Source organism: Pleurodeles waltl, chromosome 9 (genome assembly GCF_031143425.1).
Source record: "Pleurodeles waltl isolate 20211129_DDA chromosome 9, aPleWal1.hap1.20221129, whole genome shotgun sequence".
NCBI lineage: Eukaryota > Metazoa > Chordata > Amphibia > Caudata > Salamandridae > Pleurodeles > Pleurodeles waltl.
The window spans coordinates 999,626,160-999,643,962 of NC_090448.1; the positions used below are offsets into that span (position 1 = coordinate 999,626,160).

The following is a 17,803-nucleotide window of genomic DNA, read 5'->3' on the forward strand; positions in this document are numbered from 1 at the left end:
TCATCCGTCTTGACAGCATTTTTGAACCGCTTAATGATAGTTTTTGGAGAGGTATGTTTTGACCAATTTTGACAGCCAACAGAAGCTTTGACCTTTACTTTATCTCCAACCTCAAAATTTGTAACTTTCGCATTATTCCTTTTATCAACATAAATCTTCCTTTTGCTTTGCAGAGACACTTCTTTGTCTCTCCATTCCCCAATACCATTGTTTTTCAAACCCTTCCCAGCAACCATCCAGCCAGGACACAAACAAGTATTTGGAGACCTTCCCCTGAGCAGTTCAAAAGGAGTCTTCCCCGTTGATGCATGAGGAGTGTACCTGTAAGCTGTTATACGACCCTGCAGTTCTTTTCTCCAATCTAAACAGTTTACCTTTGCTAATTGTATACTCTCCTTTAAAGTCCTGTTAAATCTCTCCAAAGCACCATTCGCCTCTGGATGATATAACGCAATTTTTTTATGTACAATTCCACATTTTACAAAATACTCCTCCATCTGAGCAGAACAGAACTGCGGACCATTGTCAGAAAGAATAGAGTTAGGAAAACTCTCGCGTTTGAACACAGATTCTAAAAAACTGATCACAGATTGAGAAGTGATCTCTCTCACCAAACTCACCTCCACCCATTGTGAATACAAATCCAGCAACACCAACAGGTAAGGAGTCTGATGTTCTCCATGCAATGGCCCCACAATATCGATAGCTAATTCATCCCATGGACTTTTTGGTAAACTTCTACAAACCATAGGTGAACATCTTGGTTTGAGTACCTTATCACTAGCTTGACAAGGTGTACACTCCCTAACAGTACGTTCCACCATCAAATCTAATCCAGGCCACCAGAAATCCTGACGGATGCGCTCTTTGGTTTTAGAAATGCCCATATGCCCTTCATGAGCCATGTTCACGATGACTTCTCTCAAACTCAATGGGGGAATCATTCTTGTGCCCCTCATTAGAACACCATCAACAACGGCTAACTCATTCGCAACTAACGACCAAGGTTTAACCAGACTTCGAGACTTATGCTGATCCAAAAGAGACATCACAGAACACAATTCACTATCCTTTTGCAACTCATCCCTCCATTCATCTTCCTTTACAGCCCCCAGCGTAACATCACAAACTCTTATGCCACACTCAGCATCACATTGATCATTTTCATCCTGAGATTTGTCATTCTCTACCACCTCCACCAATCTCGACAGACAGTCTGCCGTTACATTTGTCTTTCCCGGAATGTATTCAAACATGAAGTTATACTCCTGTAAGGAAATGACCCATCTCCTGATCCTCGAGGAAATAGAGTCCAAACCCTTCTTCTCAAAAATTTCTTTCAGGGGTTTATGATCAGACCTGACTACGAAAGAAGATCCCCACACAAATTTTCTGAACTTGTTTATGGCCCAGAATATTGCCAATGCTTCCTTCTCTATAACAGAATAACATATCTCTGCCCCTTTCAAGCATCTTGAAGCACAAGCTATTAGCACCTCTTGGCCCTTCCTGATCTGAAAAAGAAGAGCACCCAGCCCCTTTATACTCGCATCAGTAACAATGAAAGTGGGATTCCCAGGTACAAAAGCTTGTAAGTTTGGTGCATTCCTGAGATAATTTTTTACTTGTTTAAATTCTGTACCACACTCTTCCGTCCAAACAAACTCTGCATTCTTACACATCAACTTCCTTAGATTTACTGTCTTATCTGCAAAATTTTGTATAAATTTGTTATAAAATTCTGCCATACCTAAGAATGAAGAAACCTCATCTTTTGTACACGGTTCTTTTAACATTTCGATAGTGTCCACCAAATCCTTTTAGGACTCACCCCCTGCCGTGAAATATGATGACCCAAATAGTCCAGTTCAGTGACTCCAAATTTACATTTGCTTCGCCTAAGAGATAACCCAGCATCAAGCATCCTTTTAAGCACAGCATGCACCCTCTCATCATGTTCTCTCACGTTTCTCCCACATATTAATACATCATCCTCGTAGCACTTTACGCCTGAAATGCCTTTAAAAAGATCTTCCATAATCCTCTGGAATACTGAGGCCGCAGAAACCAGCCCAAACGGCATACGCAAAAACTTGAAGGCCCCCATTGGCGTAATAAAAGCCGTTAATTCTTGACACTCTTTACTCAACGGAACCTGATGGTATGCTGATGCCATATCCAGAGTGGTAAAATAGCAAGCACCATCCAACGATGATACTAATTCCTCAATATTGGGAAGTGGGAACTTGTCAACCACCACTTCTTTATTTAAGGCACGAAGATCCACACATAGACGGATTTCATTATTTGGTTTACGTGCCACAACAATGGGAGCTAACCACTCCATTGCCTCTACAGGCTGTATAACACCAGTGGACAACAATTTATCTATCTCTTTTTGTACAGCGTCTTGGACACAAATGGGAATGCGTCTAACTTTTGCCACAACTGGTACTGCGCCCTGTTTCAACTTAATATGGTGATTGTACCCCTTTAAACACCCCAAGGTGTCACTGAACAATTCACCAAAAACTCTCACAAACTTGTTTTCGTCACCCTCAATAGATTGTACCTGAACAGATGGATGTGCATTAGGATTGAGAATGACACCCAAGCGTGCTTGATGACTCCAGCTCAACAAATTATCACCCCTCTCAGCAACATAAATCCTAGCATCAGTGAACCTACCATTGTACTCAATGCAGTCATCAAAGTAACCTAATAACTTAATTGGCAACCCACCATAACCCGTAGGTTTAATATTAGGTTTGAACAGTTTCTTCCTTCCTTGAAAATTCTTCATAAAAAAATCCTTTGAGAGAAACGTGATGTGAGAGCACGAATCAAATTTCATTTTGACTCTAACATTCCCCACCAAAACCCACTCAGAGGGATGTTCCACCTCACTCTCACTAACTTGAAAACTGACTTCCTTTATTTCTGATCTAGAATCTCTCCTATTCCTCATCCTACAATTTTTTCCAAAATGTCCTCTTTTTCCGCAAACATTACAAGTAATCCTATTAGCAGGACACTCACTTGCATTAGCCATGTGTCCAAATCTTCCACATCTGTAGCAATTTCCTTGAAAAGGTGTTGCAAACCTCCTATTCCCCTGTGTCTTTCCTGCGCTATTTTCTATTACAACACCTTTCTCACGGACACCCTCATACTTTTTTTCCTTCTCATCTTTTTGTATGACTTGACACTCCACTTCTTGTGCTTTTACACTGACCTTGTCTTCTTTATGTGCTTTACTTAGTTCTCCAACACACTTTAACATATGCTCTACCCTTTTTGCAATACTAACAACCTCATCCAACGGTGGCTCGTCCTTTAGCCAGAGTTCTTCCCTCACTTTATCACTGCAACACCTCAGCACAAACTGATCTCTAATCCTTTCTTCTACCAACGCCCCAAATTTACAACTTGAAGCCAACTTCCGTAAAGCCGTAATATATTCTTCAACACTCTCCTCTTTCCCTTGCTCCCGCAAACCAAAATGGTACCTTTCCATAATAGTACTAATCTTTGGCAAGTAATGTAAATCTAGTTGTCTTGCACATATTTCATATTCATTCAACCCCCTCTGATCAGCTTGCGACAATGGAGGTAGATTTTCCAACACCTCCTGTCCTTCACCCCCTAAACAATGTAACAAAAGTGCCTGCTTCCTTTCACCACTCAAATTCGTACCACACACCCTGGCATAATTCTCTAAAATCTTTTTCCATTTCTTCCACTTAATAACCGGTTCTCCTGGATCTGACAAGAAAAACGGCGGCGCCGTAACATTCTGCATACTCACAAGAGGTGTAAAACACTTCTTCCCCACAATATATTCCAAACCCTACTAGTTGCTAAAAGTACTTAAAGTCCAAAAGGTGTGCAAGTCCAAAAGGTGTGCCAGTCACTGGATGTCCCAGCACGATGCCGCTATATCAAACACGGGTCTTCAGGTGTGTTTGTCACCGCAGAGACGACCTTTTCAGTTTAATTCATTTTACAACGCCCAATACTTGTATTCCACAAGTGCAATAAAGTTTCCAAAGAAATGTATATTCCCGTGACCACAAACCAATATAGTGATCCTTATCCAGTCTCCGTCTAAGTTTCAACTTCCAATAGACCGTCGATGTTCTTCTTCGATGTCCTCCAACAATTGCGCTGTAAAAATTTTTTTTTTTTTAAATAAAAAAAATCCTTCTTCCTCATCTAAGATGGCCGCCACGAAACATTTAGTCCGTTTTCTTCAGGCAGTTGGGCTTGCTTTCTCTTTGAGCAATCTCGGATCGTTTTCCTCACTCAAAATGGCCGCAACCAAACATCCAGTCTATTTTCTTCAGTCAATCTGGCTTGTTTTTCTCCTTCCACCACACTCAAGATGGCCGCCAACAATTCCCACAGCTTTCAGTCCTTCTCCAGTTGCTCACTGACCTTCTGACGACGTGAAGCATACAGAGAACACTTTGATCCTCAGTAAATGCTCAAACAGCTTTCCACAAAGCCCCTACAACCGCAATTTCACACTTTTCTCCACTAGAACATGCTGCAAGACGCTCAATCCTCTCCCAGCACGTCTCTGTAAGTTATCTCCGTTTTTCTCTTAAATAATCCAAGCTCTTCCTTCTTTGTTGTTGTTGAGGCTGTCCCTTCCTCTGTGTTCCTTTCTCCGCCCAAGCGTCGCCAGTGTAATAATGTGAATCCACACCAGATGAAGATATATGGTAGGAGGTATTTATTACAGCCTCAACCAACAGCCAGCATATCAACTGTCATGCAGAGAACCCTGCATGACAGAACCTCAGAACAAGCTGGTTCCATGCCCAGTGTTCTGGCATGGAGCCATGTTACATCATTACAACAGGCTTTACAATGCTCAAGTATTCAGTTTATTTTCCACGTGCCCTGAAAGTGAAGACTGAGCACCACATGTCACGCATGACATCCATCATGCATGGACTATTTTTATGCTAACTTTACCCTTAAAAGTTGGGGAAAGTGGACTGCTGAAGTCAGGCTCTCCAAGCGGTGCATAGACATGGCACCTATGCTCCACCCACAATGCATACTATAGGAATTGCTTAGCTTGTGCAGTTGCTTTGCTGGGCATATCCATTGTTGAAGGCAGGCAGATATTGGGCTCGTTCCTAGTCTTAATCAGGGTTGAGTGACAGCTGGGGACCTTTGATATCATTAATTAGAAAAGAGATCAATGATGGAAGTAACTGCAAACAGCTTAATTTTCCATGTGTGACTAAGACTTCGGCATTTGAGTTTTGTGGTGGCCTGTGGTCTCAGCAGTTGCAGTGCTTATTGAATGTTATGTTCCCTGCCCTGCTCTTTGGCATATCATACATTTCCTCCTACTTTAGGAGACCGGTGTATTAATTTTAGGTCATCATTTTCCAATGCCCCTGACCCATGGCAGACTTTGTGGCTCAAACACGCCCCACCCTCAGGTCCTCGGGAGGGAACAGTTGAGAACTTGGACATTACATTTAACAACTCTCTTTCTTTTCAACCACAGATTGTCTGTGATTGGGACATGTTTTGGCCTTTTGCAGGCATTAAAAAAGATTTCACATTTACTTTCTTTGTCTACAAGAAAGCTGGTCATCCGGCACTTAGAACATCTAGGCTGGATTATGGAAAGGCCCTATATCTGGAAGTGGAGGACTCTTCTTAACAAGCTTCAAGTGGACCAGAATATGGCAGCCCGTATTCTTGTTAGCCTGCCCCCAAGAACGAGCATGTCCCCGAACTTGGGGGCCCTTTATTGGATTCTGATAAAGAAGAGAATTCTCTTCAAATTGTTATTCTTGATACGCAGAGCACAGCACCAATACAGTGCAGATTATTTTAGGGACAGAGTCGGTTTGTATGCCCCCTATAGAAACGTGGTCATCCTACAAGCTTCTTGCTAGGATTCCTCAGATTTGCCGCATGAGAGTGGTTGGATGGAGGTTTTCCTACCTCAGCCCAGTGGCATGGAGAAAGCACCCTTTTGAGCTAGGCTCAGTAACTGTGTTTAAGAAAAGGTTGAAGACCTAGCTCTTCCAACAAGATTAGATGATCTGACTGAAAGACTCGACGTTGGGACAGTCCCTGGAGTAGCCGGCACTTTATATGTCACACTTCATTCATTAAAGGTGCACCAGGGACTGCCTACTTCAGTAGAAAATAGTTTTGCGGTTATTAACTTGTAGGGTTCAACCTTAACTTTCTTCAGTAATAGTTAACACGACTGAGTTTACTTTTCTAAAACAAGTATTGGTAAAGCCAACAGGTCTGGCTTTAATGTACCAACAAAAGTAAACACAGGCATTCACGAATGGTGTTCGGCTGCATTGTATGCAGAATTGTTTATCACAATTAAATTCTTCCCTAATGACTATGCCAATGCTTGGAAAAAGTAGCAAAATATTGCTGTGTAAAATGCATATAGGGTTGAAAAAAAAAGCTGAATGTGACAAACAGCACGTTTGAGTTTATTTTTCCGATTTATGATAGTTCCTCGTGCACTCTAATGGGAGCACAGCTGATAGAACGAGGTGAGAAGTTGATAGTTCCCTAGGTGGAACCAAGCCAAAGCCACTCAGTGTGTATTTGAAAGAATTGGTAAAATATCTAATCTAGACAGCTGTGCTGCCAAGTCAAAACAAAAAAAAGTTTACGTAACACAGCTGGGCCATTAGAATGACAAATTTAAAATAGTCTGCACCAATATTTGGTCATCCGTGGACATTCGGTTTTGTCATTCATGGACGTACTACTTTGGCAGTTATTTACAGTTTGTGGGAAGCAGTCTGGTCTAATGTGTGGAAAGTGGTGTTCAGTGTATTTAACACTATTTCTGCATTTAGAGGGAAGTGCTGCGTTCTCTGCCTATTAGCACCAGAGCACAAGAGCACAAGCAGAGCCAGTGCTAGTTTTACACCAATGGATGTGGAAAAACGGACAAACTGTGCTTACACTTGGATCCTTAAATTTGCAGTAGTGTCATAATTACTGCTTTTACTAACAATATTACCAAATCTTGGTATAATCGCAAAATATCTGACATTCCGTAAATGATTCTATTTGTGGGGTGGTGCTTATTTTATCGAACCTGTAAAGCAGCACAACTCCACTGTAGCTCTGAAAGTGCTTCCACTGATGCCTGAAACCTTCTAACTCATTACAGAGGTAAGTTTTTTTTTTTTTTTTTTTTTTTTTTTTTTCCACAACTCCACTGAGTGCCTTACACCTACGTCCCTGATATCAACTGGTTACTCATCCCCAGAGTTACTGCAGATACTGGGGCCATTGGGGGAGAGGCTGTGATGTAAATTACAGGGCTTACACATAGGACCCTGAGGATCCCCTTAGAAATGAGGAATTACTGGAGAAATCAGAAATTAGGTCATCCAGGGCAGCGCATTCAAGAGAAATACTGATAAGCTATTTAAAAGCTGCTTCATGTTTCTCTGTGCCAGCGGCAACCTGCCTGCACTTTCAAAAGGGATTAGAGATCCCCTTACGGGTGGGTGCAGTGAGTGACTGCCCCCACCTGCAGGGGGACGTAATACGGCATGAATGCAGAGGCAAAGTGATTCCCTTATTTGCATGGGGGCAATGCCTCCATGCAAATGAGGGAGCACATTTTCTCAATAGCGTGGCACTACACGTACCCCAGCGCTATCTGTATTACAGAAGAGGCCGCTTAAGCACCTGTGGCCCCCTTCTGTAATACCAAAGTGTCTCAGGGGCATTCAAAATATTAATTCTTGAAATTAAATATCAAAGTATGAACATGTGAGAGAAATATTAGAATAAATGTCAATTTTAAAGAATTTATTTTAAATTTAAGTAGTATTTCAATTAAACCTAAAGTGTGTGTGAAAATAAATATATGTATATATCGTAATTTCCAAAATCACAAAATCGCACTCCAGGGAAAGAGTTGCCTCAAATTGCTTTGTTCTCCACACATAAGATTCTCACGCCAATGCGTTTCGACTTGAGAGTCTTGAACATGGCATGTAAGTCCTTATTTGTTTTCACCTTATATAACATATGCTCCACTAAGCCATTATAAGGCGTCATGGGATTTGAAGTTCCATACTAAGTCTTCATACATTAAATATAAAAAAATTTAACCTTTTTTTTAGTTTCTTGAAACTAAATAGCAGAGTGGAGTATATGTTATAGAAGGTAAAAACAAATAAGTACTTGCATGCCGTGATCAAGACTGTGGAGTCGAAACGTGTTGGTGTGAGAATCTTATGTGTGGAGAATTAAGCAATTTGAAATAACTCTTTTCCCTGGAGTGCGATTTTGAACATTCCGATTAAACACAGAGCATGGGCAGGCTCTGAAATCAGCACTGGTAGTAGCATGCTGACGTGAACTGACCATGAGGAATATATATATTTATTTTAAAGGATTAGTGAAGTTTTTGGTGGTTCAGTAAATGGGTTTGTTGTTGTTGAGTTTTTTTTAGGGTTACAGATGGCCATTTAGTTTAATTTCTTTTTATAGGTAGTAAGCTTTTTTTAGGGTGCAGAGATGGGTAGGTGTTTGGGGCAGTGAGACACTTTTAAGGTTCAGAGTTGGGTAGTTTTATTGGGTTAGGAAGGAGGATTTAGGATTATTGGTACTGTACTCAGAAACAACATCTTGTTCCATACACTGAACATGGTGCCCAAGCTGGTGAACTGTGTTACAGCCACAACAAGACCCATTCTTCTGGTCTCCTTTCTGACCTTGGCGCCAACAGCATATATTTTTAAAAGGCGAAAGGAAGGACTTCAATGGAAATGAGGCTCATTATAGCTTTGCAAGATTTCTTTATCCCAAATACAATTGAGGAAGCACTGATGCTTGCCAAATGGCAACTTTGTTTGCTAAAGCTTTTTGAACCTCCTCAGACAGCAAAAAATATTACTATTCTTCTTGGGTTGGTGTTTGAAGACAGTTCTCGATATTTATGGTTGTATTGAGCATACGCTGCTGTGAAATACATTATGAGGTTAGTAGACCGTCACATCTTCCCCACTGGGGAATTCAACACTCACACCTTTCTGTCAGAGAATTTGCTATTAAGGGCCCTCTTTCACTACTAGCAGCACTGCTCAGAGGGAGTGCTTGCAAACTCTTTGACCCCAAAATGACAAAACAAACACTGGTAAAGGTAATAGGTCTGACATTTTCTTAAGGGAAATATTTGATAATATTTGGGAGCATTTTTGCATGTTGGCCACAATTGCCATAGAAAGAAAATCCCATAATGAAGCAAAATACTGGGCTACAGCTATATGGAAGCTGTGAGTGGTGACCTTTTTCTGAATAGACTGCATAAACAGAGTAAGCTGCACGCTCAAAGAGCGTTATAAAAGGCGCCATAAGATGAAGTTTGCATTGTACATGACAAGAAAGGCATAGTCTGCAAAATATTGCACAGTAGATAACTTTGACAGAGGGGCCACTGTTTTCGTTGCACTTTTCAGAAGGTTTGTGTACTCATGTCTTTACTTTGTAAACAAGAAAAGCTGTAAATCCAGCAACGTTATCATGTCCATAACATAAAACAAATGAACATGAAGGAGTGATTCTTAAATTGCACTATGACTTTGTCCGATAAAAGCATCCAAAAAGCAGGCACCTCCTGAATATACAACGTAAATCGGCAGTTCTAACATTATTCCTTGTGCAAAGTAGATACGTCAAAGAACGCACACTGGCTTCTCAGTTATGCGCTATGTGTCCCTTCTGCAGTTTAATTAAGGATTGCTTGATGCCCCATTGGCCTTCAAATAGATCCCGTCTAAACAATGACAAACCATGAAAAACACATGAAAGCCAATGGATGGATCTGAGGTAAATCTCCATTAATCACTCAATCTCCCACTCCAAATTTAATTGTATGTCTTTGAATAATGAAAAATGTCCTAGCTAATGTAACAGAAAAGGAGGGGCGGATTATGTTTTCTTTCTTCTTTATTAATTTCTCCAGCAGCCATTTGAACCTTTGAAAAATAAACAAGCTTTCCCATGAACACTTGGAAATAGAGAGAAACAACAGTTTTTTAATCACAAGTTTCGACTGGACACAACAGTCCTCTGCCACCCTCCATTACTCCTCTTTCTCCCTGTGACAGGTGCCGGCATAATTTTCCCCTGCTACTCCTTCTTTGAGGAATCATTTCCGGAAACAAAAGAAAAACAAGTTTACGACTCCACTAGGGGATGGAGAAATTGTTTTTTCTAAGAAACACTAGCATCATGATACATCTCCAGCAAGAAGCTACCATTGAAATATGTAACCATAACTAGAACATTCATGAAACATTAACTTTTATCATATGTATACTATTCCCGAGATCAACATACTTTACCTTATATGTCTTCATGTACAGTCCCCTCCTGTTACTTACTATGGGAGGTGTGATCATACTTGATCATTGGGTGGGATAATCCTCTCCTCCTTTTGTTCATAATAGAATTGGCGCTATCTGTTATGTTACGTAGGAAGTTTTTCATTCTATGTCTCAACAGGAGACTAGGTTTATGCTTGTTCATGGCTTACTTGCCACCAAGGAGGCCACATCCAATACTGGTTTGAAATACAGCCTCTCAAATGTTAAGGCCAAAGACCAGTCTGCTGCACTCAGAATATCTTCTAGACTGGCCCCTAAAGTAAACCCTTTAGATGCCATAGCTTCTCTGGCAGAGTGAGCACCAAATCTGGTATTATCACCTGACTCCAGCATAATCCAACAACCCACGTAGCAATGGTCAGTAAAGAAACTGCCTTGTGTCATTTGTTGATTGCTATAAAGAATTGCCTCTCACCTGTTGGGGAAAACTCCTCCTTCGTGGATTCATATCCTTAAAGCATTTTACATCATACAGTTTTGGTAAATCTTGGAAAGATGGGCATGACGCGATCTTTGAATTACCTTTTGTTCTCATGGACATGTGAAAGGTAATCCCATCAGGTGTAAACACCTACCTTTTACATCTAGCGCTCTAATGTCCAAGACTCTTCTGCAAGGTACAAGGCACAGTAATATAGTCAACTACCAGATATTACTTTTCTGGAAAGAGACCTATTGGCCCTCCAAAAGAAGAAGAGATTGAGGACAGTATTCACATCCCAGAGAGGGAAGAATACCAAGGTTCCAGGGGCATCAAGATACGGATGCCCCTTAGAAATTTGTGCATTAATAAATGCTCACCTTTAGGATGGTCCTCAATTAGGGAGTGTCCCGGCAAAATAGTCAGTCTAAAATAATTAACCAACCTGTATGCCATTCCTTTCTTTAACATGCTTGCCAAGAAGTTTAGAGTGTGGATGACGTCTGCACCCCCATCCCTTCCATGGAATCCAGGTTCCTCTGCAAGCACCAACCCAGCCAATGTAACCATACCAACTTGTAGTGTTTGTTCTATTGGCCCATGCCGTGGATAGGAGCAATTGAGCGTGCCACGAAAGTCTTGGGGACATTTCCTTATTCACTGTAATCCTCCGCACTGTAATAAGCAGAGTGCCCTTCATTATCTGGCAGTGAACGTTCCCCTAAGGGTCCAGGCAGATCTGGGAGGAGAAGGGGCATATGGATTGGAGAAATGTGCCTGCTGTTTCCTCACCTGCACCAACACCCACATTGTCATCAAGAATGGTGGAAAGGCAAATCCCTGCTCTTTGCTGTAGTCCTGGAGAAAGACATCCGCTGCAACTACCTTTAGTCTGGTCTTCAGCTCAAATACCTGGGTAGTTGGAGATCCAACCTCGAGGCAAAGAGACTGACTGTGAAGGGGCCCCGTTGTGTTCATATTTGGTTGAAGACATCCACCATCACTCTCCAGCTAATCATGTCCTGCATGTTTCGTGAATGCTAATACGCTAACTGTTGAAGGCCCCGGGGAGATATTCTGCCGTCACCAACATGTAGTTGTCTAGGGAAAAATCACAGTAATTCTTGGCCAGATATGCCAGGATTCGTAACCTGGTTCCCACCAGGTGGTATATGTAGCGTACGACCGCCACATAGTCCATCTTGAGAAGGAGCTGGCATTGTATTTTGTCTTTGGTCCAGCAGTGAGCTGCAAAGGAAAGTTCCAGGTAGTTGATGTGTAGCCGTTGCTCATTGAGCAAACCCCTTTCCTCCCGTGGAAAATTGGCCATAGTGGGCACCACAACTCATGCTACTGGCATCCGACTCAATAATAACATACGTATTAGAGCCAAATTTGCTCTTCCATTCCATTCTTCAGTGTGGAAAAGCCACCAGCCTATTTCTTCTTTGGCCTACCCAAAAAGAGGAACCTTTTGTGAGTGCATGAGTATCTTGCACAGGCGGTGAGCCTTGAGACATTTCAGCACCCTGTAGTGGAGCAGACCCGTGAATATGATTTGTATGATTGATGTCTGGAGGCCAGCTGGGTAGGCAAACTTTCATAAAGTTGTGGTCAGACGTGCCATCGTGTTGCCTAATTCATTTAATATTTTGTCCATTTTTCTGTAGAGGAGACCGAGTGTGTCTGACAAACCCCAGGGATGTAATCTGCCGTGCTAGAATAAAGATTGATTGTTTTCTCTTCTTTTTTTTTCCTCATGTATGATGAAACCCACATTTTCCAAAATGGATATTGCTCTGTCGAGATGTCGTCGATGTCGCTTGGCACTGGTCCATCAAAAGAATGTCGTCCAGCTAGACAATGAGAAGCACTTCTCCTGACCGTAGGTGGTCCATCACAGGTTTGCGCATCTTGGTGAAGCACCAGGATGCGGTCAACAGGCGGAACAGGAGAGATGTGAACTCCAATCTGAGTTTTCCAAGACAATTACAGGATCCTGTGATGAGGTGGAGAGATGGGGATCCTGAGATACAAGTCTTTAAATTCCAAGAGAATCATCCAGTTGCCCCGCTTCAGCATATTTCTTAGGAGATGTATGTCCTCCATCTTGAAGTGATGAATATTAGCTAGTCGTTGAACTCCTGGAGATTGCCAATTTTGGGGTCAACCTTATCCAATAAAGACTTGCCTCTCCATGGAGAGGGCACAGTTGGTGTTTCCGGGAAAAATCACCATGCGTTGTGCCTAGCTGGACTAGATGTCATACAATATAAGGGAATCTGACTCCTTCACTGCCTCAGCCACATCCAGTATCTTTGTAAAAACCAGGAGCTTATCCTGGCAGGAGCGCTATGAGCGGTCAATGCCCTTCTTGGGATCCCAAATGTAGCCAGAGGAACGCCATGGCCTGTGTTGCCCCGAGTCTCTGTTGGAGACCCCCAGGGGAATTGCTTCCCTAGACAGATATGGGAGCATGAAGGTGGGAGGTCTTTGCGTCTAGCCTCCCTGCATTTGGGCCCGTAGAAGGGGTAGATAGCAGCTTTGGGGCCAGGGGTGTTAACTTGGCTTGCCAGGAAAGCTTGTTTAAGTTTATCGAAGGCTTCCAGATTGACACTCTCCTTGTGCTTCTTCTTCCCTTTGGCATTGTGGGATGCATCTAGTGGAGGACCACGAAAGGGTGCTGGGAGTTGATCTCTATCGAAGAGGGGTTTGCAGCAGTTCTGTTCCAGCTGCAGGAGTTTTCTCTCCAGGGTGCCGACTACTTACGAGACAGCCTTATAGATTGAGGCATCCACCGCATCATAAAAATCGTCTCACCCAAGGTAGGTACATTAGGACCTCCTCCTCAGTTTATGACTCTAGAGTCTTGCATGGTGAGGGTGAATCTTAACTGCACTGGTAGTCCCTGGAAAACTTTTGGCGGGCTCCAAGGGCTCAATCAGGTCCTCAGCCTAGGGACACCGGTGTCCTGTAGTAGTCAGATAGGACTTTTTTCCCAGGTCGGTGTCCCACACCTCCACCAAAAGAAACAATTATGTACAGACCCCCACGGGCGTTGTCACTTATTTACTTCAAGAAACACACTATGGACCTCTGTTTGGGGTGTCAGACTCTATTGCAAGTGGGGGAAATGCCATCAAGGCTCTGCAGGTCACGCGCTTCTCCTGCATCAGGAAATTCGGCGGAGAAATCCATGCACCGGCCTGGATATTATGCGCTGTTCACGTTACTTCCAAAGGAAGGAGTAGCGCCCTTGGGTGCTTGGGGGACCACTTTGGGCACCGCAGCCCCGCTCTCAAGAATTAGTGTATTGCTGTTAGGCAATTAGAATAGACAGTACAACTGCAGAAATTAAAACTTGGAGCACCTAACTTGCAGCTGTTGGAGCAGCGAAGAAAGAGGAATCTTGGAGAGTGGCAAAGGGCTATTGTATCCAGTTGAGACTTGTGATTGGTTAACTGTTGTTTATCTATATTTCCCAAGTTTTAATGGTTAGTTAGTTTTATCTTTTGATCTTGGAAGCGGCAGCTGGAGAAATTAAGAAAGAAAGCATAATCCTCGCCTTCTATCCTGACATAGATTTGATTACTTCAGGGGTTCCAGATAGCTAAAGCTGGCTGTACCCAGACCTATAAAGAGTACACGGGCATGGGGGTCCTTTTCCTGCAAAGCTTATAAAAAAAAAGTGAGGGAAGCTCACTGCTGGACCTTTACCGGTGAACAGAATGATGCCACAACACAGTAAAATGCCCATATCTGTGAAAGAATAATGCAATAGATTGAGAACGTAATCTGGCACCTTGTCAAAATAATGCACCACTTACAAGGGAATCTGGGCCAAAACCAAAGAGGGGGCATCTGGGGAAGATAGTCCCTTCACCATGCTGCGAAGCAAAGGACAAAAAAAAGTGAATGAACTTGAGGCGGTACCAAATCGTTATAGGAGGACTAGGAAGTCGCCTGTATGTACGGAGAACTGTCGCAATAGTCTATGCCTGGCAGTGCGACCATCGCTGTCCAGCACTATAGATAGCATAACCAGGATCGGTCACACTGAAATTGGAGTGTTGCCAAGAGAAGTTTACTGTTGACACAGCGCAGGGGCCAAGTGCTTTTGCAGATTGTTAATGAAATAACTGCATGCAAGCAGTGCTTACAAGTAAATTTCATTAGTAATGACCCCATTCATCAGTACTGATGGTTCTAATTATCTTTTTAACAGTAGGACATAATTTTTTGTAGAGTTTGTACATTCATTTTTAACCCCTGATAAGAACACTATTTATTTTCCTTTTAGAGAGAAGACTACGCAGAGTTAAAGGCTTGTCTCAGGAGGTCACCTCCAAGGACATGCTGCACACGCTTGCCCAAGCAAAAAAGGAGCACTGGGACAGACTGTTAATGGACACATTTCAATCAGAGGTTTTCGTGGACGATTACGAATGCGATGAAAGGTAATGAACTGCCAATATGTAAACCGATGTGTCTCGGACACCTGCATCTTGGAGCTACGTATATGTAGAATGTGCACCCCAGTTTCCGATGTTATAAGACCTTTATTGACCTTGAGTTGGGTGAGTACCATGGTTGAAAAGAGCCAGAGCCTCGAGTGACCCATGGACTTCCTTTTTATTGGTGAATGAGCATAGTGCAGTACTTGCAGGAATGCATGTATGGATTATGTCATGTAGCTGAATAACTTCTTTGCACCCTGTTGGCGAAGTATAACCTGTTAACATGGGGCCTGATTTAGAAGTTGGTGGATAGGTTACTGTGTCACAATGGGAATGGATATCCCATCTGCCAAAATCTAAGTCCCATTGGATATAATGGGATTTAGATTTCGGCGGACGGGATATCTGTCATCGTTGTGATGGAGTAACCCGTCTGCCAAATTCTGAATCGGGCCCATAGTTTTGCACTTCACAGACTCAATAATCAGTGACGACTAATAATGTTTATACCAGCTCCCAACGTGCTGATCCTGTGATTAAATCCTTTTAATATTAATATACACTTATTCCTCCTTCCCCAAATATACACAGATACATGTTTCTTATCGCTGGTCCAGGTCTTCCAGCAAAGCTTATCACAAACAGAACCCACTCCTGACCCAAGAGAGCTGAAAAACCATAAGCCCATCTCTCTGCTCCCTTTCCCAGCCAAAGTAACGGAACAGGCTGTCAACCAGCAACTCAACTAATTCCTTGAGGTACACCAAATCCTAGACCCATCCCAATCCAGATTCAGAAGCAACCACAGGACCAAAACAGCACTCCTAGAAGCCACCGACGACATATGCACTATACTAAACCATTGGGGCACAGCTGCACTCATCCTCCTCAACCTCTCCACTGCATTTTAAACCGTTTCCCACTCCACCCTCTGCGCCAGACTACACGACGCCAGCATCTGAGATAAAGCACTGGAATGGATCAGGTCCTTCCTCACCGGAAGAACAGTGTCAGACTACCGCCGTTCGCATCTGAACCCAAAGACGCATGCTGCGGAGTGCCCCAAGAATCATCACTCAGCCCGATGCCTTTCAACATCCACATGGCCCCCTACCCAAGATCATCAAACAACACGGACTAAACATAGTCTCCTACCTGGACGATACCCAACTGATCCTCTCCCTGTCTGATGACCCTGCAAAGGCTAAGAGAAATGTCTACAACGGGATGAGAGCAGTCGCCGCCTGGATGGAAGCCAGCTGTCTCAAACTCCACTCAGAACAGACCGAGATCCTCCTAATCTGTTCCACCCCTTCCGCCTGGTACGACTCCTGGTGGTCCACCGCACTGGGAAACGCCCATGGACCATGCACGCAATCTGGGCATCATCCTAGACTCCTCTCTATCAATGACCCGCCAAGTCCACGCTGTCTCATCGTCCTGCTTCCACACCCACCAACTCCTTCGAAAGATTTTCAAGTGGATCCCCTCTGACACAAGTAAGACAGTCACCCACGCACTCGTCACCAGCAAACTGGACTACAGCAGCACACTCTATGCCGGCGTCACAAATAAACTACAATCAAGACTACAAAGAATCCAGAAGGCATTAGCCAGACTCATTCTGGACATCCCCTGACACAGCCACATCTCCTCCCACCTCAGAGATCTAGACTGGCTCCCAGTCAACAAGCGCATCACATACAAACTCCTGATCCACACCTACAAGGCACTACACAACATAGGACCGGCATACCTCGACCACAGCCTCGTCTTCTATGTACCCAACAGACATCTCCGTTCTTCCCAGCTCGCCCTTGCAGCCGTTCCCAAGATCTGAAAAAGCACAGCAGGAGGAAGATACTTCTCCTACATCGCAGCACGGACATTGAACACGTTATCTCTCAAGCTCAGGCAGACCGCATCACTGAAGTAGTTCAGTAAGGACCTCAAGACCTGGCTCTTCGATTGAGCAGCACACCCACAAACAGCACCTTGAGACCTACGGGTGATTAGCCGCACTTTAGAAATCACTGATTGATTGAATTGATTGATTAAACAAAGGTAGCACAGCTTTACAAATCTATGCAGATCTCATGGCCTTTGAAAAGTGGTACATCATACTGCCAGCTTCGCAGAACACAACTTCATAAGGTCCAAGTGCTTCAAAACATTGCAGCTAGAACATGGACACAATCCCATATCAGGACCATATTACATCTGCTTGAAACATCTTCATTTACTCTCTCTGAAGGGTAGAGAGATATTTAAATCGTTTGGAATCACTCACAAAGTATTGTTTGGGAATTAATTTGAATGTCTCAAGCATAACATAAAAATATACTCCCCAGTCAGGTACTTTCACTTGAGTTGTAAAATATTGCTAGGCCCCTTCTAGAATTTAAAGGGCACGAGCAGGTGAGTGATTGTTTGCTGTGTTGATAAATTAACAGTGAGATAGCCTTCACTTATATCGAAGGGCTCAGCAGTTTATTTGGTGGACG

General features: G+C 43.1%; 1 protein-coding gene across 2 annotated transcripts in view; it reads left to right on the forward strand.

Annotated features, from left to right (window-relative positions):
- The window catches only part of CCDC32 (coiled-coil domain containing 32), a 50,394-nt gene that overhangs the window by 14,735 nt on the left and 17,856 nt on the right, over positions 1-17,803 (forward strand). For both annotated transcript variants that reach the window (XM_069208578.1, XM_069208577.1), the window contains exon 3: positions 15,143-15,299. In XM_069208578.1, the coding sequence (XP_069064679.1) occupies positions 15,143-15,299 (157 nt within the window). The remainder of the gene's footprint in view (positions 1-15,142; positions 15,300-17,803) is intronic.